The following is a 26,434-nucleotide window of genomic DNA, read 5'->3' as shown; positions in this document are numbered from 1 at the left end:
GTTCTCCCATTACTATAGTTAATCCACCTCCCCAAGAAGTGGTAGCTATGTCTACAGAATAATTCTTTCATTGACCTAGCACTAGCTATCCTGGGGATTAGGTCAGTTTTACTACATCGCTCCAGGTTTTACATTTTTCACACTCCTGCACAACGTAACTGGGTCAACCTACCTGTTATTGTAGTCCTGGCCACAGACTCTACAGAAGAGACCAGATTAGAAGGGTGGACTTACATTTTGTAACATAAATTTCAGAGAACAAGGACCTTGGGGATAGAATTATCTGGCGTAAATTAGAGACAAAGGAACTCTATTTGACAGGGTTTTGTTATAGGCCATCTGATGAGAAGGATCATCAGCATGAGTATAAATGGAAATTGAGGCCTTGTGGAAATGGCAAACAAATTCATAATTAGAGAAATCACTTAGTGAAATACAGACTTATAGCTGCAGTACTCCATTGGAAGAATTGAGCATTAGTTCTATGGTTCTGAGTGCATGACAATACCTATCTTCCTTACATCAATGATAAAGAACAGAATTATGCAGAAGCAATTTTAGATTTGGTTCTGAATGCCGTGGAAGACATGATTGCAGATGTAAATAAAGGAACTAATACAAAATTCTTGAACTAGACTGCAGAATACAAGGATTTCAAAGCTGACCTCCACCCTGGCATTGTTTCCAAATGTTTTCCAAGTTTAATGTTTTATTTTATGTAAAATAAAAAGGAGCTAACAAGACAGATGTAACAGTAAGTGCAACTCATAATCTCCTCTGTGTGAAATCCTTTTTGTCTTCCTCCCACCCTTTGTTTCTTATTGTGGCTAATTTAGACTTTTGTAAGCTCCTCAGTGCAGGTATCTGTTATTTTTTGTCCTCTCTGATCAACATGTTACAGCTCTTTATAAATATAATACCAAAGGCAAGAAGAGGTAGAACAATTGCAATAAGGATATTGCGAGACTCCTAGAAAGGCAGAGTGAGGCAGCAAGTTGCTTAACGTTATTCCTCTCAAGTGGAGACAATTCTGGGAAAAAAAAAATCCCCTTCCCCTGAGCTTATTTTAGACTAGTAGCAAGGGAAGGCTTTTGGGGAGGTAGTGCAGAGCCTGGAACATAAAATCATGGTGCAGTCACCACCACTGAGAATTTTTGTGAAACTCTTGTGTGGCATATATGCAGTAGTTATAGTAACAGCGTTAAGAATGTGGAGGAGAAACGCTCACTCCAATAGGCGGATCTAGATAAACTACTTGTGTCCTGTCCCTATAATTTCCTGTTACTAAAAATTAGTAGATATTCATTTTCTTCTCAAATGTTTGTCTTTAGGAATCATTGATTATGCTGAAACAGCTGAATTTATTGATGGTCTCTAATGACTATACTTACCATAAGTAGTAGTGGTTTCTCTGGCCACAGTAATGTTTCACTATTCAAGCGACTAGCTTGTTTTTGTGTGTTTTTTGCTTAAGGAATGTTATATGATGGCATATATCACATTGATATGCCATCATGTTCCAGCAGTGCCCCTCTGCCGTGTACGTTGGCTAAACTGGACAGTCTCTACGCAAAAGAATAAATGGATATAAATCTAACATGAGGAATTGTAACATTCAAAAACCAATAGGAGAGCACTTCAATCTCTTTGGTCACGCAGTAACAGTTCTAAATGTGGCAATTCTTTAACAAAATATATTTCAAAAACAGACTCCAACATGAAACTGCAGAACTGGAATTAATTTGCACACTGGACACCATCAGATTTGGCCTGAATAAAGACTGCGCATGGTTGGGTCATTAGAAAACCTAAATCTAATTTCCCCAATATTAATTTTCCCCTACTGTTACTCAAACCTTCTTGTCAACTGTCTGAAATGGGCCATTCTCCTACTACTTCAAATGTTATTTTTCCAACCTTGGTATCCTGCTGTTAATTGAATTGTCTTGTTAGATTGACCTCACGCTTGGTAAGACAATGCCCATCCTTTCATGTATTTATACCTGCTCCTGTATTTTCCACTCTGTGCATCTGGTGAAGTGGGTTTTAGCCCACGAAAGCTTATGTCCAAATAAATTTGTTAGTTATGATGCATCGTGTACAAAATCAACGAGGAGTCCTTGTGGCACCTTAGAGTCTATGTTATAATCATATCATAGTGATACCACTGTGATGAATATGGCGTGCAGTATTACATTCAGCTCTGTTCTTATAATTGGATATCTTTCTTAGGATCTTAAACTGGAATTATTTTGGGTTTTGGTGCTACCCAAAGATGTCCTGATGAATGTAGATAACACTGACGTTGTCTGCCTAGCCAAAAAGAAGTGGGGAATCAGAAATTTTTTATTGTAGGTATTTTACTAAGTGAAGAAGCATTGATCCTCTCATTTGCTGCAATGTGCATTGGGATAATGGATACTCACCCAGATAGAATCACATACGCTACTATATAACTTTCTGAATTTGGTTCTGTTTGTGAGGCATTAATAAGGATCTATGTTCTCGTATAGAGGGACACTCACTGTGTGCAGTTTGATATATTTGCTTTCAAAGAACTTCACTCAGTGTTCTTTCCCTTCTTTAAAATGGACCCTTCAAAAGTATAGTACTTCTAACAATTCAAGTCTGAATGTGGAAACTGAAAATAGAAAAAAAATTCATAATCCCATCTGCTGTTATCACTTTCAGTTCAGTTACCTTCAAAACAAGGCTTTCTTGTATGCAGGAAGAAAAATCCTTACCGTGCAATGAAAAGATACGAGACAGATCAAAAGCAATTGAAAGCTCTCAAAGAGATAGAACTGTCAGTAGTAGATAGGAGACTAGTGAGCAGGCTGCCTAAATTCTTCAGTAACTTTCCCCCAATTAATCCATGAACGTCACCCTGTACCAGCCCATAAATTTTTATTTCCAGGCGATCTCTCCTCAATTTCCAGACTGGTTTTGCTACTGCAGAGCCTGATAGCACAGTATGATTGTTGTGTCTGTCTCTAGCAATCATTCAGTTATAGGCTTTGAAGCTTTCTTCCTTACAACTGTGACTGTTTCCCTTCTCCATTTCACAGTGACCACATGACCAATGTGATGTTGCTGGATCTGCCATACCAGATAAGCACAGTAATTGTATGGAAGCAGACTTTGAAGAGTAGTATTGATTTATTATGGATATATGCTATTTTAATCAAGTAAATTCATTCAGCTGTCATGGTGATTCAGTGAAATAATGTGCTTACATGCTAAGTAAGATCGTAGGTTTGCATCCTAGATGGATGCAGCTAATTTAGAGGTAATGTTATTAGTCAAGTGGCACAGAGGTACAGAATGGTAATGATTATTTTGGGGGTTGGACAAGTCTAATTTCTCAAGAACTTTTAAAGTCCTTGGTAGTGTGGATATCTTTTCAGTGCACTGTGTGAAATACTAATACTAAGAAAAAAACCACCTTTCTTACATAAGCCCGAGGAGATCTTGCAGTGATTTCCAAACATTCACAAATTCAGTCAGACATTTCTGTCAAGTAGGTTTCCAGTCTGAAGTTGAGAAAACTGAGGCAGAAAGAAGCCATGACTTGTCCAAGATCTCAGAAGAAGTCCGGTAGAGGCAGGAATGGATCCCAGATTTCCTGACTCCCTCTCTCCTGTCTGTTAATAACAATACCATTTTTTCAGCCTTGAGTGAATATGCAAGCAGTTGCACGGCGTATGTTAGTACATACTGACTTCTTTGTGCTTGAGTAGGTGGTAATGGGGATACTTTAAACTAGATCAGTAATCTTCTGCTTTTGTGATTTGTTAGAATAAATATTGGACACAATTTGAGAGGGAGGAAAATAAAAAAATCATATAGCAAGGACATATACTGTATTAGGTGTCCAAGTAGCTTTTCTTTTAATTATTAGCTACATTTGGTTATAGGGGGTATCATTACATTATTTTTTTTAAGTGTAGGTTGATTTTGTATGTCTTATGATTAGTAATGTCTGAATGAGGTTTGCGGTTCAGCAGAATTTCTTTATCCAATCTAGCATTATGTCTTGAGCTGAAAACTAATGATATAGGTCATGTGCAATAAATTCTGTGATTTATACCAATTTATTAACCTACTGATAGAATGCCAGTGCCAAGAACGCTGGGTGTGAACTGCGTTTCTAGCAGTACCGTATTTATTCCTCTTTTAGAACAAGAAAGTCAGAGACTGGAGGATCACGAGCCAACAAGTAGAGCCAATGTTATGTCAATTGTTGATGATAAAATTGGCCTTTGGGTACTGAGAGCTTTCAAGTGGAGACAGTGAGGCTAGGACATGACCTGCACTCTGAACCACCCGTAAAGTAAATAGATAAAGATCAATGTACTCCAAATGTCATCCAAATAGCAGCTGCTCTGTAATGCTGTGAGCTTTAATTCTGCAGCAGTATTTCTAATTCTGTAATAGTGTATTTCTAAAGATTGGTCTACACCACAGAGTTAGGGCCACGTAAGGCAGCTTATGTCAACCTCAGTCTGTAAATATGTACGTTACAATGTGGCTCCCGCCAATATAAGTCTCCCACTACATCGACCTAGTAATTCCACCTTGGTGAAAGGCATAGCAGTTAGATCAATGTAGTTACGGTGATGCAGTGTCTGTGTAGACCAGTGGTGGGCAACTTGTGGCCCGTTAGGGTAATCTGCTGATGGGCCACGAGACAGTGTTTACATTGACTATCCGCAGGCACGGCCACCCACAGCTCCCAGTGGCTGTGCTTCACCATTTCCGGCAAATGGGAGCTGGGGGAAACGGCGCCCAGCATGTGCCTGCGGCCTGTGCCACTTCCCGCAGCTCCCATTGGCCAGGAATGACGAACCACGGCGACTGGAAGCTGCTGGCGGCAGTGCCCACGGACGGTCAATGTAAACACTGTCTTGTGGCCCACCAGCAGATTACTGTGATGGGCCCCAGGTTGCCCACCACTGGTGTAGACTCTGTATTGCCTACATCACCTATTGGCTGTCAGCCATGTGCAGGGCTCACAGCTGTTGCCTCCCCACCCTGGGGCTCACAGCTGGAGCCCCCCTTGCCCCAGGGCCAACAGCCTCGTGTGAGTTGGCAGCTCAGGTTGTTGACCCCATGATGGAATGGTTCCAGCTGTCAGTGCCCCACACAGTTAAGTCTGTGGAGGTGCTCCTGGTGAGGATGCACATAACCAATGGGGGCATAGTGTGGACATAAAGCACTGCAGTAATTACTCCGGTGGCTGTACGTCGACTTGACTTAGGTCAACTTAATTTTGTAATGTAGAGAAGGCCTAACATCAAAAGCACATTGGCTATGTGTTTGCCTCCTCATCTTTTTCTGATCACGTGGAGCGGGTTTTGGTTTTTTGGGGAGAGTTGATTTTCTTGCCCTTAGTTTATGCTTTCTAACCCCCTCCTTCTTTTTATGTACTACTCAATTAGAATATACTTCTCAAAGTTGCCAGTTGAATGTCCAGCCAGTATAACTAACATATATTCTATTGCTTCTATTTAATGTTTGCAGTCTTAGTGCTGTTTTTCTCTTGAATACCACATCTATCAGTATTTTAAACCAGTTGTTTCATTTCATAGTACTGTATCTGTGCATCTGATCCCATGATACTTGATATCAAGTGACAGCTGACAACAAATTTTATTGGCAGACCCTTTATTGAACACAATTACTCTTCAGGAACTGTCCCAAATCAATCATAACATAATGACTATACTTTTGTTAGCATGCGAAAACATGTATCATTAAAAAAAAAATCTTGCTTTTGTATTTACAATCTCTGAACTATTTAGTCTAAACAGTAACTCTTAATTCCAAGAAGAGTGAAAGTTTAAGCTAATTAAACCTCTTCCATAAATATCCCGGCATCTGTTCTCCTCACTTTCTTCAATCTAAGGTCTTCTCTGAGCTTCTCCCTCTCCATTTTTTTTGGCATATTGCATTGTATACCAACATTATTAACTAATGATATTGGGATAGGGGAGGTTGGTGCTAATTCTTGAGATTTTTCTTCCTCATATATTTTACCTTTTCTTCCCCTCTACATTTAAATTTGTTTTTCCTGTAGTTTTCTTTCTGTCCTTCCATCTATTTAACTTAAATGCTTCTTTCTCTCCTGGTGGTTTATAATCAATCATCCTTATGTCTCACTTTTTTTCCTTCACAGCTCAGTTTAGCATCAGTCAGTGGACTGGCACACCTCTCGTTAAGAGATTACACTAGTGTACAGTGAGAGCTATTATTCTGAAAAGTTAAAAGGGCCCTTTAAACTACAGGCCTTCCTTCCCATTTATACTCTCTCTTTTTAGCCATGCATTTCTTACTGTGTTCCCATGCCAACTATGGCACTGGTGGCATTTTGGAAAAGTATAGCAACAGGCATCGGTTTCTAGTTTCTCAGAATCCTCAGTTCTTTATAGTCTCTTGGAAATTAGTATAACAAAATGGAAAGACAGTTCTCCCAATATAATCAGTGTCCCATGAGACAGAGAGACAGACAATCTTGCAAAGACTTATAACTCCTAACTTTATGTTCTGAGAAATCCAATTAATTTTATTACCAGAAAAGCACAGATCCACATTACAATACTTAAAACTCATAATAATCAAAATTACATGAAACTGCTTAAATCTACTTTAAGATTAAAATTTTAAAGGTAGCTAATTCAGCCCCACAGTCTAATTATACCATGTTAACAAACACCCCATCCAGTTCTTATCCTGTCCTGCTCTTAAGGGAAATTATAAGCTTTTCAGTGTGTCTGAAAGTTTAATAAATCAAGGCTGTGGAGGTCTAAGTGGAGAAGGGCATTTCCAGGCTGGTAACCCCTGCCACCAGTCCATCCCCTTTCTTGTTTTGTAGCAGTGTTGGTCCAGACTGAGCACATTCACTGGCCATTGCTGCGGGAATAATGATTTGAGGGAAGAGGTGGTCTCTCCAGAAATGTGACCCATTTAGGACTTCAAAGGTCAATACCAGCACTTTGAATTCCACCTAGAAGGCCCCAGGTAAATTGTGCAGTTTTCTGTGCACCATTATCATGCACATCAGCGTAAGTTCTAGTTCATAAATGGACTCCTCCATTCTGGACTAGACATCTACTTTCTCTTGACTTATCTCCTCATAAATATATGCTCCATCATGCTGTGTGCTAGCCACATTGAGTAACTATCTAATCTTATTGATGTTGCCCTTGTGTTTCTTTCCCTTTGCCAATTGGATTGGTTAAGTTGCCTTTAATACTGTTTGATGCCCAAGAAACAATCCAATGGGGTACAGCGGTGCTGCTTTAAAAACGATACACAAAGATGAAAAAGCCCATCAGGACAGAACCGGTGCTGCCTTGATATAGATGGTCATCTTTGTCTCATATATTGCGTACAGGTCCCTAAATTTTGGTCTTGCTAAGCAGATCAAGACAGGAACCAGTAGAAAGAATTTACTAATCTAGTTAATTCACTGTTTCGTGACACCAAAGAGTGTTTTCACAGGTTTTATCCTTAATCTGAGAAAATAATCTGACAATTTTGAGATTGGGAACCCCCATGGACTGTAAACAATCAAAAAGACTGAGGTCAGAATTCCAGCAAGAAGGTAAGCATAGCAGTCTCTTCTTCTCCAAAACAGGAAAGTATCTGGAGTGGCATTTTCCATACAAACATCAGGGTACTGGGACAAGAAACATTGGTGAAAAGAAGTTCTTTTCTGTCAACATATTGTGTGCTGTAAACAGACCTCAAATCAAAGGAGATGGGGAATCATAAAATACTTCTTTCAAGACCAACCAAATTCCTGCATCTTGCAGTCAACACAAGAAAAAGGCAACTGTCATTCATAACTAGAATTTCTGTTTTACGCACAGCTCGACTCATAACTCCTCCTCTGAATCTTTATTCTCTTACCTAAAAAGTGACAAAGAGTCCTGTGGCACCTTATAGACTAACAGATGTATTGGAGCATGAGCTTTCGTGAGTGAATACCCACTTCATCAGACGCATGTAATGGAAGTTTCCAGAGGCAGGTATAAATATGCAGGCAAGAATCAGTCTAGAGATAATCAGGGAGGATGAGAGGCCCTCTTCTAGCAGTTGAGGTGTGAACACCAAGGGAGGAGAAACTGCTTTTGTAGGTGGATAGCCATTCACAGTCTTTGTTTAATCCTGAGCTGATGGTGTGACACCAAACAAACAAACAAAGCCTGTAAGTGGCTAGCCAACTACAAAAGCAGTTTTTCCTCTCTTGGTGTTCACACCTCAGCTGCTAGAAGAGGACCTCATCCTCTCTGACTGAACTAACCTCATTATCTCTAGACTGATTCTTGCCTGCATATTTTTACCTGCCTCTGGAAACTTCCACTACATGCATCTGGTGAAGTGGGTATTCACTCACAAAAGCTTGTGCTCCAGTACAGCTGTTAGTCTATAGGGTGCCACAGGACTCTTAGTCTGGATCTGTAAAAAGTGACAAACACGGCTACCCCTCTGATATCTCTTACCTAAGATTCCTATAATTTATTTAACAATAGTGCTGCCCCTAGAGGGAGTATTGTTAACCTGTCTCTTTAACAGTTCAGAAACAGAGTGTATGATAGTTTGAACATTCCTAGCATGGTAAATAAGGGTAGCTTTGGGGAGCCATGAGGCAAGCATATTGCTTTTCTGACCTGTATTTTGCAGGAGGGTAGGGAGAGACTGCTTTAGTTAAAGGCATTTTAGAGTTGTGAAGATTGGGAACTCACCCTCAAAATAGCAGAGTGCGGCAAGATAATATTTAGAGACTGGAGAGAAGCAATTACTGTGTTGCAAATTTTGCTTAGTTTGATACACTGACCTGAGAGACAAGGAAGAGACTTAAAGCCTTTGTATCTTGATCAAGGCTCTGTGTCTCCAAAACTTGCATATAAGAAATAACCTCATGTCTCTCTTGCACTCCTGCCAAAATTATACTTGGATTTACTTCAAGGTAGCTGAAGCTTTCACTTGTTAAGTATTCACTTATCTGTTTCATTCACAGGAAGTGTTCGTATACAGAGATGAAACCATGAAGAGAAAGCAGAACAACTAATAATGCTTTTCCGAAATCGTTTTCTGATCTTGCTGGCTTTGGCAGCCTTATTGGCCTTTCTGAGCCTCAGCCTACAATTCTGTAAGTAAAACCTCCTTTTGTTTTGCCTACAATATGCCCATAGTGTAACCAAATATGTTAGGTTTTTTCCTTTTAAAAAAAGCCTTTTGTGTCCTTTCTTAAGCATGTGTGTGTTTTATATAAATGTACATAATTTTTTCTTTTAAATTTCCTTTTAAAAGGTAAAATAATTTTAAAATTAAAATAGTAAAATGGCACATTGCGCAAATATAAAATCAGGACAGTTTGATAAAAGATCATTTATTTTGTGAAAACAATTGTCCTTACTAAGAATTTGGTTGATAAAATTGAGTCAGTGTAGTTATGCAAAGCTGATTATGTAAAAATACTGATTTGTTTTATATTGGAACAAACAAGATGGAATCCAGTGAATTGCTCTGACAGTATTGAGCACTGAGACTTTTCCCTTTTTTGGTCTTATCTGCACAAGGAAATTTAACTGTGTTTTAACAAAACTTTTGACAGTCGAGTTAGCTGACACGAAGCTGACCACAAGCAATTGGCTAATGTAGAAAAAGGCAAATTATGTTCCGCATTGTGTCTTCTAATCATGTTTACCCAAAACTAGTAGATACAGTGCTAAGCTTGACTTGCCCTTGTCTCCAGGCAGCACTGTGTCAGCTAACTTAAAAATCAGCTTTATAAATGAAATTTACTAGTGAAGGTGAGGCCAATTTGTGAACCTCATCTTTCCACTATTACAAACAAAAATAAATAGGTGTTGACTGAAGGTAAGAAGAAAAGTGTGGATAGAATGTAGGAAAATGTCTTCTCCTACATTGGATGTGTGTAGTTTAGTTAAGAAATACTTGTGCTCTTCAGCCTTTGTATTTAATTTTATTAAATTTATTTGTAATTCTCCATTTCTTTCACATCCATGGAATAAAATATGCTCTGTTTAGCAGTCAAAATAACACCTGTAAAGGAATATAGTAGAACCTCAGTTACGAACACCTCAGGAATGGAGGTTGTTCATGACTCTGAAATGTTCAGAACTCTGAACAAAACATTATGGTTGTTCTTTCAAAAGTTTACAACTGAACATTGACTTAATACAGCTTTGAAACTTTCCTACGCAGAAGAAAAATGCTGCTTTTAACCATCTTAATTTAAATGAAATAAGCACAGAAACAGTTTCCTTACCTTGTCAAATCTCTTTTTTTAAACTTTTTTTCTTGTTTTTTTTTTCCAGTGATTTATGTTTAACACAGTATTTACAGTATTTTCTTAGTTTGTGTGTCTTTGCTGCTGCCTGATTGTGTACTTCCAGTTCCAGATGAGATGGGTGTGGTTGACTGGTCAGTTCATAACTCTGAGGCTCTACTGTAACTTGCATTTAAAATGTATCATCTCAAAATATATCTTGAATAATGTTTAAATGATTTGTGAAGCACAGGGTTTTCACATTATATTTTTGCATTAAGTACTCTTCTGCAAAATGTAATCCAAAAACCCATGACTCAAAAAAAAAAAATCCTCTTAAGAGAATTTTCCTTTCTTGGGTAGGATGTGAGCCAGGCACACTGTAGGCTGCTACATGCCATGCCTTATGACTATACATGCCTCTGCCTTAATTTTCTGTGTGGGAGGTGATAGTCCTAGAGAGAGGCCAGTTAAAATGTGAGACAGAAAAATATTACCTCAAATGTAAAAATGAGTGTGATAGCAAAAATAGATACCTCATAAAGAAGAATCCTTACTCAGAGAGGATGTATGTAGGTAAGTGAGAATCCTATGAAATAATGCCTTCAAAAAAGCATGTAAGTAATTTTCATTTCTTTAAAAAAAACCATTTTCACATGACACCTGGAGAGTAAGAAGACAGAAGGATGTTTCAAAAGGAAAGTAGGCTGCAGCAATCAAGGCTAGCACTGACAGTGAAGTAAAATTGGAGTTTTTACATAAAGAGGACTAAAAGATCATCCAGCAGGTACCAAACAGAGTAAAGTTCAGTCAGATAAGATGGCAATATTGAAACAATTAACAGCTTCAGTTAGCTGAAAGGTTTATCCAAAATTAAAATAAAGGACATTTCCAAAACAAACAGGACGTTTTTATAGATGGGAAAGGTGAGCTCCCTTTATCATGGAAATATTCTGGAATACAGAGCGGTTGAATCCAAGCAAGAATTCTTAGTAAGCTTGTGGAAGTGGCAGCCTTGCCTTTGATAGAGATGGCCTTTTAGCTTCAGGCTAGCCAGATAACAAGAGGAAATGCAACTGGAAGTCTATTTAAACATGATCCTCTTGGTAACAACGGTGCCCAACAAATTGGTGTCAAACAGAAAGTTGGGTGGAGTTCCTAAGATCTTTTGTCTGCTCCAGATTCTGTTTCAAGGACCTGTTCACACTGAGTGTGTCAAGAAAGGCCTGGCACGGATGAGCATGCAGCTTGGAAAAAATGTTGTTCTCCTTAAGGTGGAACTCCAAGAAGAGCTTGGAGGGGAATCTTAAATGAGTCTGTAGTACCAACTTATCTTTTTCAAATTTGATATACAGTCAGTCAGGTACTAAAGTCTGAGGGCATGTCTACACGAAACGTAAGTTTACCTTGTTAGATCGACTTAAAACCACTGCAGTGATTATTGCAGTGGTCACACTGCCCTTCTTCTGTGGGTGGTGTGGTAGAAGCACTAGGAGTGCTTCCACCAACTTAAGAGGGGCTGAGAACCTGGGCACCCCCATAGGAACAGGGCTGCATTCCCCCCTGTCCTGGCTCTTGGCTCCCTGCTGCTGAGAGCCCGGCTGTTCCTCCAGGCTTCCATCAGGGAGCTCTGTGCCCAGAGTATAGGCGACTCCTACTGGGGAGCTGGTAACCTCCAGGCAGCAGCTAGGCTCTAGCTAGAGCCCCCCTCCCCCCCCCCAGTAACAGAATGGCTTTCTTGTCAATTTCACAGCTCCAGAGTAGAGTCTTGAAATTGACAAGAATGACAGCCAACAACTCATGTAAATAACCAGTGTCTACACAGACACTGCATCGCCCTAACTACACTGACATAAGCCCTATGCCTCTTGCACAGGTGTGGTTATGATGTCGACATAGTAGGGCACTTACATCTGCAGGAGCAAAGCTGTAGTGTGTATACTGACATAATTAGGTTGACGTAAGCTGACCTTACATTGACCTAACTTCATAGTGTAGACCAAGCCTGAGGCCCACTCACTCTGCAAGCAAGTCACTGTCACCAGGAAAATGATCTCCCATGTAAGAAACTTAATTTCACAGGAATTGGATGTTTTGAAAGGAGTGTTTATCATACCCAATATTCCATGACACACAGCAGAAGACTTTTTAATGGGGAGGAGGATTCAGAAGTGCAAAGCCCCCATAAGCCATAACTTACCATGGACTAAGTAAACCAGTGTATCAGGAAGAGGGATTTTTTTCAGTCATTCTAGTTAGTGTATGTATCCATCTTATCTTTTATTACACACTGAAGTCTCTTTGAAATGTTACTTACATGCTTCGTAATAGCCTGACACAGTTCTTTGCAGTTGTTCACTCTGCAGTCCTGGGATGCTGCTTCATTTTCTTTGGTATTATAGCTTTTCTTAATTGTTTTTTTCGTTACATCCAAATTATTTCTGTTGTATTCAGATCAGATTACTAATATTATGGCACAAAATTTTTTGCATTACTTTGTGTCATTCCCCCCCCCGTCCCCCCCCCCCCCCCCAAAAAGAAAGACTTGTGTACATTTTGATGCTTGCTTTTGGTCATTGTCTTGTTGTAATAAATCCTCTTTCAGGCTTCCTCCCTCAAAAATTCATCAGTTATCATAATATTACTTCGTACAGTACAGTGTTTATTATGATGTCAATGAAACATAGCTCACCATCACCTTTAGAAGAGAGCTGTTCTTCACAGTATTCTTGGTTCCCACTTTTACGCAAAGTGGTGATAATGTAATCTCTTTCTGGTTTGATATATTTTGTGTAGAATGCTTTTTCATCTGAGTGTAACATGCTCATTTTCTGTTTTATTAGACCGCAAAACTTAGTTTCCAAACTTTCAGTTTTTCCAAGCTGTCTTAAGCGAATTTAATTTCATTGCCGTATGTTTCAGTTTCAAATAACAGAATGATAATTACAGTGTTCTGGGACTTAGTATATTTAGATCTGGAAAAATACCCAAACCACGGTAAGTTAGGGGAGCCAGAGATGCATTTGAAGCCAGATATCTCATGAAATGTTAGGAGTGGGAATGAATGCTTTGTTTTAATGCAGATCTGTGAATCTATTACTAAATGGTGTATTAGTGAGACAAGATAGGTGAGATAATATCTTTTATTGGACCAACTTCTATTTGGTGAGAGAGGCAAGCTTTTGAGCTTACACAGGAGCTCTTCTCCAGGTCTGGGAAACTTCATGTCCCTGCTAAATGTAAGGTGGGATAGATTGTTTATCATAAGTTATTAACACGTTTCAAAGGACCAATCAAGGTGAAGTGGCATTTGTTACTAGTCCCAACAGGCCACCTTAAGGCAGCGTTTCACTAACTTCATTGCACTGTGACCCTCTTCTGAACATAAGAACGGCCATATTGGGTCAGACCAGTGGTGTTTGTAACTCTGAGGTTCTACTGTATACATACAAAATGATGGGGTCTAAATTAGTTGTTACCACTCAAAAGTGAGCTCTTGGAATCGTTGTAGATAATTCTTTTAAAACATCCGCTCAATGTACAGCAGCAGTCAAAAAAGCTAACAATGTTAGGAGCCATTAGGAAAGGGATAGACAATAAGATAGAAAATGTCATAGTGCCTTTATGTAAATTCATGGTATGGCCATATCTTGAATACTGTGTGCAGATCTAGTCATCCCATCTCAAAAAATATATAGTAGAAATGGAAAAGGTACAGAGAAGAGCAACAAAGGGTATGAAACAACTTCCGTATGAGGAGAGATTAAAAAAGACTGGGACATTCAGCTTGGAAACGAGAAGACTAAGCGGTGTTATGATAGAGGTCTGTAATATCTTGCCTGATGTGGAGAAAGTGAATAAGGAAATGTTATTTATTCTTTCATATAACACAAGAATCAGGGGTCACCCTATGAAATTAATAGGCAGCAGGTTTAAAACAAACAAAAGAAAGTACTACTTCACACAACGCACAGTCAACCTGTGGAACTTGTTTCCAAAAGATGTTGTGAAGGCCAAAACTATAATGGGTTTCAAAAAAGATCTAGATAAGTTCAAGGAGGATAAGGCCATCAATGGTATTAGCCAGGATGGTCAGGGATGCAATCCCGTACTCTTAAGTGTCTCTGGCCTCTGTTTGCCAGAAGCTGGGAGTGGACAACAGAGAATGGATCACTTGGTGATTGCCTGTTCTGTTCATTCCCTCTGAAGTACCTGGCAATGGCCATTGTTGGAAGACAGGATACTGGGCTTGATGGACTATTGGTCTGATCCAGTATGACTGTTCTATATTCCCAGTAGAGTAGGAGGCGATGGACTCCTGATTTTTCTGCTTCATGTAGATTTTGAAATTGGGGGCAAAGCTTCAGATTATGCTTTCAATCCCTGCCCCAACAACTTCAACTAATTTAGTGCTTAGTGTGATTTCAAGTGCTGAAATGCATGATGACTCTGAAATGAATTGCAGCAGGTGGAGAGGCCCCCAATTTGTACAACTAGTAAATATCCCAAGTAATGTTTTCAAGTAATGGGCATCTATTTATGTCCATAACTCCTCTTTCCACTTTTTCCCTCTTGATATGTGTGATGGGGTTTGTTCATGGATAACCTTTTCTTTTATTTACTTTTTCTAGTAAGTGCACAGTGTATTTACAGCATTTTGCTATAGTATTTTGCTATAGTATTTTGCTTAAGTATGTAATAAACTTTTTAAAGGACTAGTTTCAGAGGGAGTTCTGGACATTTTTTAAGTAATTTACTTTATTGATTGTGTGGTGTAGTGTTTGAAGCAAAGGACTAGGAACCAGATATGTTCTCAATTTCAGTTTGGCTGATCTACTAACAAACTGTACAACATTAAATTTCAAAACAGCTCAGCTATAAAGCAAGGTTTCCTTGAACAGATGGTGCCTCTGAGTTGATGTATGCTTTACATTTTTAAATAGTATAGAAAAGTAAGTGCTGCTTAAAACAAAATTCTAATTGAGCTAATTGTCTCTGACCGCTAGATACCACAGCATATTTTCAACTAGCAGACCATACAACCCTGAATTATTATGTGGTAGGCTAGATCTCAAACAGTATGCAGCTGTTGACAATTGATGTTTATTGGTAAATGCGAGCTGTTGCCCTGTTGTAAATATATCTGAGTACAGTAATGTTACACATGTAAATAGTGATTTTATATTTATTTCTATATAACATTATGCTTCTAACTTGCCAGGATATCCTTTTTTCCCTCTTTGTATACTGTTTTTGGCTGCCTTATGGCTGCCACAGGCCCAAGCGGCTCCCATCAAACTGTGGGGTGCACCAGGACGTGCCCTCCAGTTAGAACCTCTCTGCTAAATGGAAGGCAGAAAGCAGGGGAAAGGGGGGGCATGTGACCCTGTGTGCCCCCCTTCATATGTCGCCTCTGGGGTAATTGGTGGAGTGTGCTCCAGCTATTCCTGCTGGTAGCTGGCAACCACATGCTGACCCTAAACGCTTTTCTTCTGTAGTCAGCAAGCAACTCCCTGCAGGAGCTGCCTTTTCCAGTTGCTGATCTGGCCCTTCTCCCCAGACTGTTTTAAGCACTTCTGCTATCCTTCCTGGCAGGTTCCATGTAGTTTTTAAAAAATTGATTTTGTGAGACCCTTTTGCTTGGGTGCCTCGGCACTCTGGGAAGTCCTTCAGATCTGTTTCGCTGTGGGAGGCTTTGGCATCTGCCTCTGCATTTTACTGCTTTTATGCTGTATTAGCAGAGTGCTTGTTTCTTTGTGTTTAATGTGGGCCTTGATTGTCCCACCTAGTTTTTGTGATGCTTCAGTGCCTGTTAGCAATTGAGTAATGGTTTTTTTTTGTTTGTTTCTTTTTGTTACTGCTTGGGAACTTGTATCTGTGCTTCAGTGCCTGTGTGTGTGGCACAATAGTCCTTCTGGTTGTGTTTTGGAACACCTTCTTTGACACCACTTTGGTACTTTTGCCTTCCTATATTGCATTTTCTGCTTCTGGGTTACCCGTGTGAGGTGGTGCTAATGAGCCATACTAGAGTCTCCTGTAGTGAGGCACTGGACTCCCACATTAATGAGTTTATTGTTCTGCCTGTATCCTTTCCATTCTCACATGGTCCCTCTTCCTTATATCTTCAATGTAGAGACACACTTCACAGATCTATTAAGTGAACTAATGCTTTCTGATTTGTTACTATTACAACTTGGTTGGCCTAATACTAGAAGGCCATGTAAAGCCTTGCTTGATCGGAAGCAACAAGCCTTGCAGTTACGTTTCAGAGAGGCAGAATTTCAGTTTGGTAATTTTCTCTATCAACACCATGTAGGTTTATGTAGGAAACTGAAAAGCAATTTTAAGTAACAGTTAACAAATTTTTAGAGACTGTATTATCTAAGTTGTGTCATTGTTTTATTTTGGTTGAGATAACTGACTTCCCTGAAACCCACCACATCCATCCTTCCCAGAGCTACCTATTTAGTTCTGTTAATAGACTCTTCTATTTTCAAGGTGAAGTAGTTGCATTATAAATGCTCTGAAATAATTGGATGCAGAACAACATCCATACAGTAATGGAATAATCTGTTAAATGATAACTAGTTTTATGGTTTTCAATGAGAATAAATCTTCAGTAATTAAGAGAATTCCTTGCTGCTGCATAATAAACATGCAACTCCTTAAATTTACAATTTCAAGGAAAATTACTTTATGCTTTTACTGAGAAAGGGAAATCAGGTACAAAAGCACATTTTGACATTCACCAGGTTAACTATATTGAGAATATAGCAACTTAGATTTTAGATTTACTTTAGCATTATCTTCTCAGGTGCAAATACATTTGTTTTGTTTGTCATGGTTGTCATCTGTATGCAAAGAAAATCAAATTAAAACAAAAACAGAATTTTTTTCTCTTTCAACTTGCCATCAAATCAATACAAATTAGTAACCTAATCCTTGTCATAATGAAGGTCTCTTGATTGTTAATCTTAGTACCATAATAGCAAAGAAAAATAAAGCACAAAACAAAACATCCAGACCTTGGTATGTTGAATCAAGAGAAAGAACAATAGTAATGATTCTTCATGTGTGCTTTATATATTAAAAATGCCATATGTTTTTAAATCACACCTCCTAAAGTTTATGGTACAATATATTATCCATTAAACAGAGGCAGAGGGGTGTGTGTGTGTGTGTGTGACAAAATGTCTGTCACGTTTTCAAGAAATGATTCTTTGAGAGAAAAAGGCACAATGCTATGCATAGGGATGGATGGCTAGGGAAGCTCCTGCTTCCCTCCACAAAGACCGCAGTTGAAAATATTAGAGGAACCATTTTAAAAACTCTGCTTTAACATGGCTCCGGCTGACTTGGTTTAAACAGGTTTTGGTCAGTTAATATGGAAGTGTGTGAAAAAAGTATTTTCTAGGCCACAGAACTGTTTGTAAACTCAGTTTAATCCTATTTTTTGACCCGGTCTGTGATGGTTTGCTGAGCTCTAAACAGATTATTTGAATCAGGTTAAAGCATGATTAAAAATGAGTGTATATATATATAGAGAGAGAGAGCTTAATATTTGGCAAAAACTAATTCTAAATCAATAGCTAGGTTTCTAAAAATCTTAAGACATCACTCAGACCAAATTATAGTGGGAAGGAAATGAGAATGGAAAATCAAGAGTGCTGGTAACAAATAGCAATCTCATACAAGCAGGCTTGAATTGTGCAAAAAGTGTGACATGTAATTAACAACTATATTTAAGCCTTGTAATTGCAATAGTCATCTTATTAATATAATTCCTACTTTAAATATTCATTAAAAAAAAGGAATTCCTACTTCTAAATTAAAAAAGGTGGAACCCAAATAAATGCATCCTAATTCCAGTTTAATTCTTGGTTTGAGTTTTGGATAAATAGTAAAAGAAGTTCCAACTACTGTGATTCAACCAGGCAAATGGTCTTGGATAAAACTGGAACCAAACTATATTTGCTAGGAGTTCCCACCTTTATAAGTCTTTCCATGTCCTAGATCCCATTGTATATTTATCCTGGTATCTAATTCTCAGTTTTGTTTCTAATAACTGAGCTATCAAAGTAGAGTTTTGTACAATATCTGCATGGTTGATTAGTAAACTGTCACTTTGCTTGTGAAGTTGTACCCTGTCAAATCTATTCTTCTTAGACAAGTTTTCTCTCTGAAGTGGAGCTTAAGGTCTCTTTCTGCAAAGTTTAAAAGAATATTGTTGGACACACTTGTTATTTCTCACAAGTGTCCTGTATATGAGGTCACATTGATTAGATCTTCCTTACTGTGGAGGCCAGGTAACTTTGTTATACATCCCTACAAAAGACTCTTGAGTAAAATCCTCTCCCCGTTGAAGTTGAAGGCAGTTTAACTTCAGGGGGGCAGGATTTCTCTCTCTGAAATTAGCTTTTTTTTTTTTTTTTTTGAGATGTAACTATTAATTTTATATTCTGCATATGTACTTGATTTTAAATTCTGCTCACCTTTGAATGTATAAACTAGATTTCTTCACTTTGAAAATGTTAGTCCTTTCTTTCCTAATATAGCCTTACCAACACAGATAATTCAGCAGTTATTCAACCAGCCAGCCACCTACAAAAACTCCTTTCCATCCGTTGATTGACTGTTGCTCTGAGTCATGCTGCTTTTCAGGTAATTAAAGATGCATTTCTGATTCCAATATCTTTTTATCTTCTGTGCTACATGACTCAATATCTTGGGGAAGTTGGTTCCAGAGTTTAATAATGTATTGTGTAAAACAGGGATTTTGCATATCAATATCCATTTTAAATTATCGCCTTTTTATTCCAAAACCCATCTTGTTTTTGTTTACAAGAAAGACTAAATAGGCAGGGCTTGATTGGCATCCCTTCATTATAATCTATCTATCTATCATATCTTTCTTTCTTTCCAAACTATGTAGCCCTAGGATTAAATTTAGTTTGCTGCTTTCAGGGAAGTGCAAACTTCACCTGCGTGAGCCAGCCGGCCCCTTATGTCCCATGGCAGATATGCCTCTTAGTGCAGCATTTGTATTGTGATTCTGCCTTGGGATTTCTATGGTAGTGCAGCTTTTAAGTTATATCTGTGGCTGAATAGGAGCCACACCTTTGAGGGTTACCCAGAGGGATGTATTTTAGGGCTGCCAGTCTTTTTGGGTTGTGCTGTCTGCTTGTGGGCCACCCAGTGGTGGGGAGTTTGGGTGCTTTAATTCCACCAACCCCCTCCTGACAGGCTTTCTGCTGCGGTAGTGGTGCACCGAGACTTGAATTTAGCCCCTAGTAGCTTCCTAGTAGCTTCTTAAATCATTGTCAGATGAAAGTTCTCCTATTGCTCCCGCCCAGACCTCTATTTGTTGCCTTCTTGTAGACTCTTCTTTTTATGCTGGATTTTACTGAGATGCTGTAATCAAAACTAAATGCCTTTTGGCTTTCATAATGACATTCTACATCTCTGTTGTACTTCTGCCCCCTTTTAATACAGCCTCTTGTTTTTTAGACTGATGCTTTGTTGGAGCTGTTCAGTCATGCGTGATCATTTTCCTGAGTGCTCACAATTAATTCAGAATGCATTAGTCTAGCCCATTTCATTTTAGTTTCTTCAGAGCTTTCAAAATGAATACCATCTAGTCCCAGTTATGAATTGCAATCTAATTTCTCATAATAGTTCATCGGTCCTCTGCTTGGAACTTTTTGTCTCTGGGTGTGCCTTACCCTTCAATGAAGAATAACTCTGGCATAAGTATCTCTTAATCATTCTCTGTGATGAATAATGTAAATAGGTCATCCTGTATCTTTCCTGAATTTTTCTTTATTCTTCTCAATTGCCACCATGTTACAATCTGGCACTCTTGTAGATGTACAGGTCGTCCTGCAGGCTTTTATTTCTGATACACTTAAAATTCCTTTTTCTTTGGCTAGCTGTTTAGGTTTCTTCTTAGCCCTCTTAATCTTCATCTTACATTTTACCTGTCAGAGTCTGTTCTGTTCCATTATCCTCAGTTATGCTGGTTTCCCTTTTTTGAAAAGTTTATTCAGGCTAAAGTATCTCGTCATTTAATAATGCAGGAGTTTTTCCTAACCCTTTCTTGTATTCTAGGGTTTACATATCTTCTCTGACTAATGAGGTTTCTTAAGTTGCTTCCATGCTGATTCTGTGGATTTTAATGCTTTCCCTTCAGGCATGTTTTGATCACTTACTTTTTAACGGAATCCCTTCTCCTGAAGTTACTTAAAAAAGAAAAAAGTTCATTCACTGAGAGAAAAGCAGTGATTTACATGTATTAGATGGCACTGTGGTTCTGGTTGTAATAAAATGGAGTCTAAACCTGAATAATGCATGTTCCAATCCTACAGCAGGACTCGCACTCACACTCATTGCTGATATTGCAGTGAAATGCTGACACAGGTCAAGTGGAAATTAGCTCCCATCACCATTTATGATGAGGAAATTGTAACTGTTTGGGGACAACTGCAACTGTATTCCCTCTCTTTAATCCACCAAGGACACCTACTTTAAAGGCTTCCAGCTCCCAGCCATCACCTCTCTTGGGCAAAGACTCATGTCTCGCTCCCTTCTGACTTGTTTTTTCCAGGCTCTACAATTCCTTGCCTATGCTGTGATATTCTCAGCAAGCCAGACTGTCTAAACAGGCTAGCTTCTGTGTTTTGCTCTCTTTCCAAAGGCTATGAACAGTGTAATTGTCCACAGATGCAAGTTACCACACAGCTCTTTCTAAGCAAGCAAATTTATTCTTAAGGTATACAGAGAAAATATTTAAAAACAGTAACAGAACCTACATGCATGATAAAAATCTTAGCAGAGATCATACCTACTCCAACTTCAAGCTCTGGTAGGTGTCAGTCCCTCAAAACCCACATGTGGATTTTCCCCATGGCTACAAGTTCATATCCGTTTCAAATTCAGAACCAGAACTCAGGCTGGGAAGTTCAGTCATTTTGTTCAGTCACACTGCTCAGTCATACTGCTCAGACCTGTGATCTCAAGTCTCTGGGAATCGGTAATCAGCAATCAACTCTCTTCAGGGCATACACCTCTACCTCGCTATAATGTGACCTGCTATAACGCGGGTCCTCATACAACACGGTAAAGCTCTGACACGCTGCTCTGAGCAGTGTGTTAAGGGTGCCGGGCCAGGCCAGGGCCGAGGGGTTGAATAAGGAGCAGAGGGTCTTGGGGGTGGTCAGGAGCTCTCTCCCCCGCCCTATGGTCTGGGAGGCAGGAGCTGTGGGAGGGCACTCTTGGGGGCTCTGCAGTCCCAGAGTGGCCCGGGGGATTAGCAGGGGGCCAGGAGCAGCCTGCTGTGCTTACCTCGCCCCAGCCCCAGCCGTGTCGCTTGGATCTCCCCTGCACTCACCAGCAGCGGTGGAAATGGAGCAGCCCAGCCCCAGCCTGCTCCACTCCACCAGCCCCCAGCCGCAGCGCTCTGCTTCCCGCTGCAGGTCCTTTCCCCAACCTCCCTGCACTCACCTGCAGTGGAAAGCGGAGCACTGCGGCTGGGAGCTGGTGGAATGGAACTGGCTGGGGCTGGGCTGCTCTGCTTCCCGCCGCTGCTGGTGAGTGCCTGTCAGGGGGCGGCGGATGTGGATAGAGGTCAGAGCAGTCAGGGGACGGGGGATTGGGTAGGGGGTGGGGTGATTAGGGACGAGGGTCTCTGGAGGGGGCTGTCAGGGAACAAGGAACGAGGAGGCCAAAGCAAGTTCGATATAACACAGTCTCACCTATAACACAGTGAGATTTTTTGTCTCCCGAGGACAGCGTTATATCGGGGTAGAAGTATAGCTTCAAAAGGCTGGGTTTTTGCATAGCCTAAGATACTTAAACTTTATTCAGTAGGATCTCCCAAGGATGTGGCAGGACATTGCTATATCTGCCACAGTGTTAAAATTAGTGTTTGGAAAACATTCCCGTTTTCATTTGGAGGAATTCAGTGTGCCAACTATTGTTTTGGACCCCAGCATGCACAATACACATAACCTTTGCCATCTTTCTCTATGCCAGTCTCTGCTACTTCAGTGCCAGTGTAGGTGAACATATTTGTATAAAAGTCCCAGTGGAGCAAACTCGTCTCCCACAGTGCACTGGTCACTGCATAGATGCCTATCTGGTGGAGTTTTTGAGCTCGACTGCTCTAAAGTCCAAAAGACACTCACCTGTACATTTAACATTGTGTGTTTCCTCAGCATAAACTTCACCATTGTAGTGTTGCTGTAAGATGACTTTTCAGCAATGTCCTCTTGGACATGTGCTCCTTGCTAGTCTAAGGCAAACATCCATGTCCTGGTGGCCATTATAGCCAACTGTGACATAGTTGCAGCTAAGCTCTGTAATTTGGAGTGACCAGTTTTGTGAACACTTTGCCAAGCAGGGCATCACTCAGTATGGCTGGCAGTTCAAGGATAAAATAAAAGGGATAAAAGATTAGTTCAGGATAGCAGATGGTCAAGCACAAGAGGGAAAACTTGCCAATTTTATGTAGCAATATATATTTTGGAAGAAAATGTAGGTTTGTATCCTTAGCATTTTGTATCTTGTAAGAAGGCTTTGGAATTAAAAATGAACAAAAAATGTTACCTTTACCACATTCCAATTATTAACTATCATTAATATGCGTGTGAACCCTCTCATTTCAATGGCCACTGCTGAATTATGAGCATTGAAAAGTAGAAGAACCAGATATCTGGTATCATAATTCGCCAATCACTTGACCAATTTGAAGGGAATGAAAAAGAGAAAAATTGTTTCTGGAGATGCAGAGGGAAATGAAAAAGGTTTTTAGTTTTTCTGAAAGAAAAAGAACAATTCAGGGACAAGGACAAGGACCTGCTGCACACTTCCACCTGTGCCACAGATGAAGACAAAGAAAACTAGAACACAGAGCACCTACATTTCATGTCTCTGTGTTTTTAAAGCTGTGCTTCTTTCCCAGTTTTCTTCTTTTACGTTGGATACTTACAGCAATTGGTGTCCATGTTCGTGTGTTTTGTTACAGGTAATTTGTACTGGTTTCTTTTGTCAAGAATCTGTCAAGCATACTTTGTTTTACCATCAGTACATCATTCAGTCTTTATATCTTTCATCCTGAGTATTGTTTGGCAGACTTTAGGGTACTGACTGGGTTCAGTCCTAATTAGCTCACAGCCTGATGTGCTATGACAGCATTCTAGATAAACTGGTAAGAATTATATAATTTACAAGATTATATTGCACTCTATCAATCTTCCTTTTGTCTCTTGGTCACAGAAGGTTAAAGAAAAAGAGTAGGCAACCCTCAAGTGTGGCTCCTATAGCTGCACTTTCATGTGAGGGACATACTTGTGTGTTCTGTTTTGGAAGTTGTGGCAATCAAAATGCTGCTTCTGCACAAGGGGAGAGAAGCCCCTGTGCAGGACAGACACACTCTTCAAAGCAGCAAAGTCACTTGCTAAGGTTGTCCCTCAGGCTGGAAAAGTCAAAATCAGTCCACTCACCTCTTCAGATTCCTTGGTCTTTATCCATAGTCTCTCAAGAATATCTTCCCAGATGCAGGATAGTGATCTCTCTTCCCTTTTTTTCAGAACAGCAGGGGCTTTTGTCTGCAAATTGCCCCACACCTGTGGGGTTTGGGGACTGTGTTCTTGGTTCTGGGTGAACAGATTTTTAGCAGTGCAAGTTATACCCAGACTCTCTGGAGACTCATCCTCATTTGGTCTGATAATGCAAATGAAGAGGGAAACCACCATCTTCTGTCTCAACCAAGGCACAGAAAGCAATTTAACTAGTAAATGGGAATGTAATTTGCCTTTTGTCATATTGAAAAGCAAACTTTCTTATGATTCCAAGGCTACAAATACAGCAATAAAGAGGCCAAGGACATTTTAAAAAATGTTTGTAAGTGTCTAATATTATCCAGTCTGATCTTGAAATAGACTCTCCAAAGGTAAGTGAACAAAATGAAAACTCAGTTTGTGGATTTTAGTGATTGCTGCTGGGGGCCTAATGTGTATATTTAAAAGTTCAGAAAACAATATTCCCTTTGAAATGCCTGCTGCTATATTGATCATTACCATCCAACAGTCATGGATTTATTTCTGTTTGGTAGGAAAGGAGGTTTGCACTCAGTAGCGTTAAGAGAACTACTCAAGTAGGCTTTTGATAATGTTTTTGTTCTCTTGTCAAAATACATTTGTGCTGAAGGTTTGCTGCAGAAATCTATGGTTAAGGTGAACTGCAGTATAAAGTGTTGCCACAGCAAGTATTTGTTCAGTTCTGTTGAAAAGTATTGGCCTGACAAGAATGTTTATTCAGTGATATCTTCTCCTTGGTCACTGTGCTTTTAAATATTTTGCTTAAATATTTGCAGTATGAACTTTTTGGCCCTCAGATCTACTTCCCAGTTTATAAGTTACTAGCATACAGATAAATGAGGAATAGTAGTAGATGCTATAATCAAGCAGCGCACACACACATTTGCGTGCGTGCACACACGCACACCCCTCAGTCTCAGATTCACTCTGTGTAACAGGCTAGGATGCTGGAGCATTCTCTGTGAGGCATAGGAGAAGGAATCCTCCTCTTCTTTCACCCAATTCTGACCACTGAACTGCTGTGTGGCTGGTACTGTGACCTCAGGGCTGCAGTTTGCCACATCCATAGGCACCAACTTTTCCTGGCGCCGGTGGATACTTGACTCTTCCTCTCTTGCCCCAGTCCCCACCCTGACTCCACCCCTTCCCCATCTCCTCCCATCCCTGCCCAGCCCCCATTCTAACCCCTTCCCCAAAGTCCCAGCCCCAACTCCGCTCCCGCCCTGCCCCTATTGGATTCCTTCCCTAAATCCCTGCCCTGGTCCCACCTCTTCCCCGAGTGCGCTTCGTTCTCCCTCCTCTGCGCTCCCTCCCAGTGCCTGCCGCAGCAAAACAGCAAGCGCTAGGAACTAGGTGGAGAAGCGGGGAAGGTGCGCTCAGGAAAGGAGATAGAAGTGAGCTGGGATGGGCGGAGAGCTGCCAGTGCGAACAGAGCATCCCCCAGTTTTTCCCCGTGGGTGCTCCAGCCCCGAATCACCCATGGAGTCAGCGCCTATGGCCCCATTTAGCTCTTGTGTCTGTGGTCAGGACAAAGGACTGGATTGGTGTATCTGCACAACAGTGTATCATCCACTGGCCTGTTTCCAGACTTTCCCCAATGTGTATGGGACCAAAAAGAGGATTGAATTGTTGATATCCAGCACAACCCCTGCACACAGTAAGTTTATGTGAGGATGGCTCTAGGTATGCAGTTCAAAGGTGGGGCTGGGAAGCCGGAAGATATGACCCATAGTTCTAAACTAACTTATTTTTATGATATATTGGGCCCTACAATACATTTTTAATTGAAAGTTTGCAAATATGTATAAAAGACACTAAATGTAGCTTGATGAATTGTCTTACACTGTTTTACAATATTTTCTTAAACTTGTCCAGAAATTAAGATTTCTTATTTTAAATCAACTTTATGAAACATATTTTATAAATGGGTTGTTTTTTCTCCACTAATCCAGAATTAAAGTAGTAACTTTGTTATGCCAACAATCTACCACCCTTTTAAGCGCAAGTATGGTAGTCTGTGAATTGCAAACACAATAAAAGCTGTAGAGTAACAGGAGTCAAAAGTGAGCTACTGACAGGTGAATAGTGGGTTTTTATTTATTTTAAACTGTTGTGTAATCTCAGGAGTAAAGATTAGTGTATGGAAACAGAGTTCCTAAACATACATTTCCATTTAGTATTTAGTCATTGGTTTAAAAAAAAAAAAGTACAAAGGACACTAGAAAATGTAGATCTGTTTTAAATAATGTATACAATTTGATAAGCTAATAATATCTGTATATAGTTTACCGGTTGGTTAAAAAAACAACAAAAAATGCCATTTATGTATAAAGGGCTTTAGGTACAGAATTGGCAATTTACATAGCTCACTGTTTCCACCTAATCTTTTTGTTAAAAGGAAAAAATATCCAGTAAATTTTGTATTATGATATAGTGCTCTTTATATCTGTTTTTATGGCACAAACAAATACAGATAGGTGGATAATTTTTCAGTGCTTAGTATTAAATGCTTATTCTGAGTCTCCTGTTTTCTGACAAT

At 39.7% G+C, this 26,434-nt stretch overlaps 1 protein-coding gene across 5 annotated transcripts in view; it reads left to right on the top strand.

Annotated features, from left to right (window-relative positions):
- The window catches only part of PXYLP1 (2-phosphoxylose phosphatase 1), an 83,146-nt gene that overhangs the window by 14,249 nt on the left and 42,463 nt on the right, over positions 1-26,434 (top strand). For 4 of the 5 annotated variants that reach the window (XM_030575283.1, XM_030575281.1, XM_030575280.1 and 1 more), the window contains 2 exons: positions 7,504-7,606; positions 9,026-9,157. In XM_030575283.1, the coding sequence (XP_030431143.1) occupies positions 9,079-9,157 (79 nt within the window). In that variant the 5' untranslated portion in view covers positions 7,504-7,606; positions 9,026-9,078. The remainder of the gene's footprint in view (positions 1-7,503; positions 7,607-9,025; positions 9,158-26,434) is intronic. The other variant, XM_030575278.1, reaches the window with a different exon arrangement.

The sequence above is a fragment of the Gopherus evgoodei genome, chromosome 9 (genome assembly GCF_007399415.2).
Source record: "Gopherus evgoodei ecotype Sinaloan lineage chromosome 9, rGopEvg1_v1.p, whole genome shotgun sequence".
Lineage (NCBI taxonomy): Eukaryota > Metazoa > Chordata > Testudines > Testudinidae > Gopherus > Gopherus evgoodei.
This window is presented reverse-complemented; position numbering and strand designations above follow the sequence as displayed.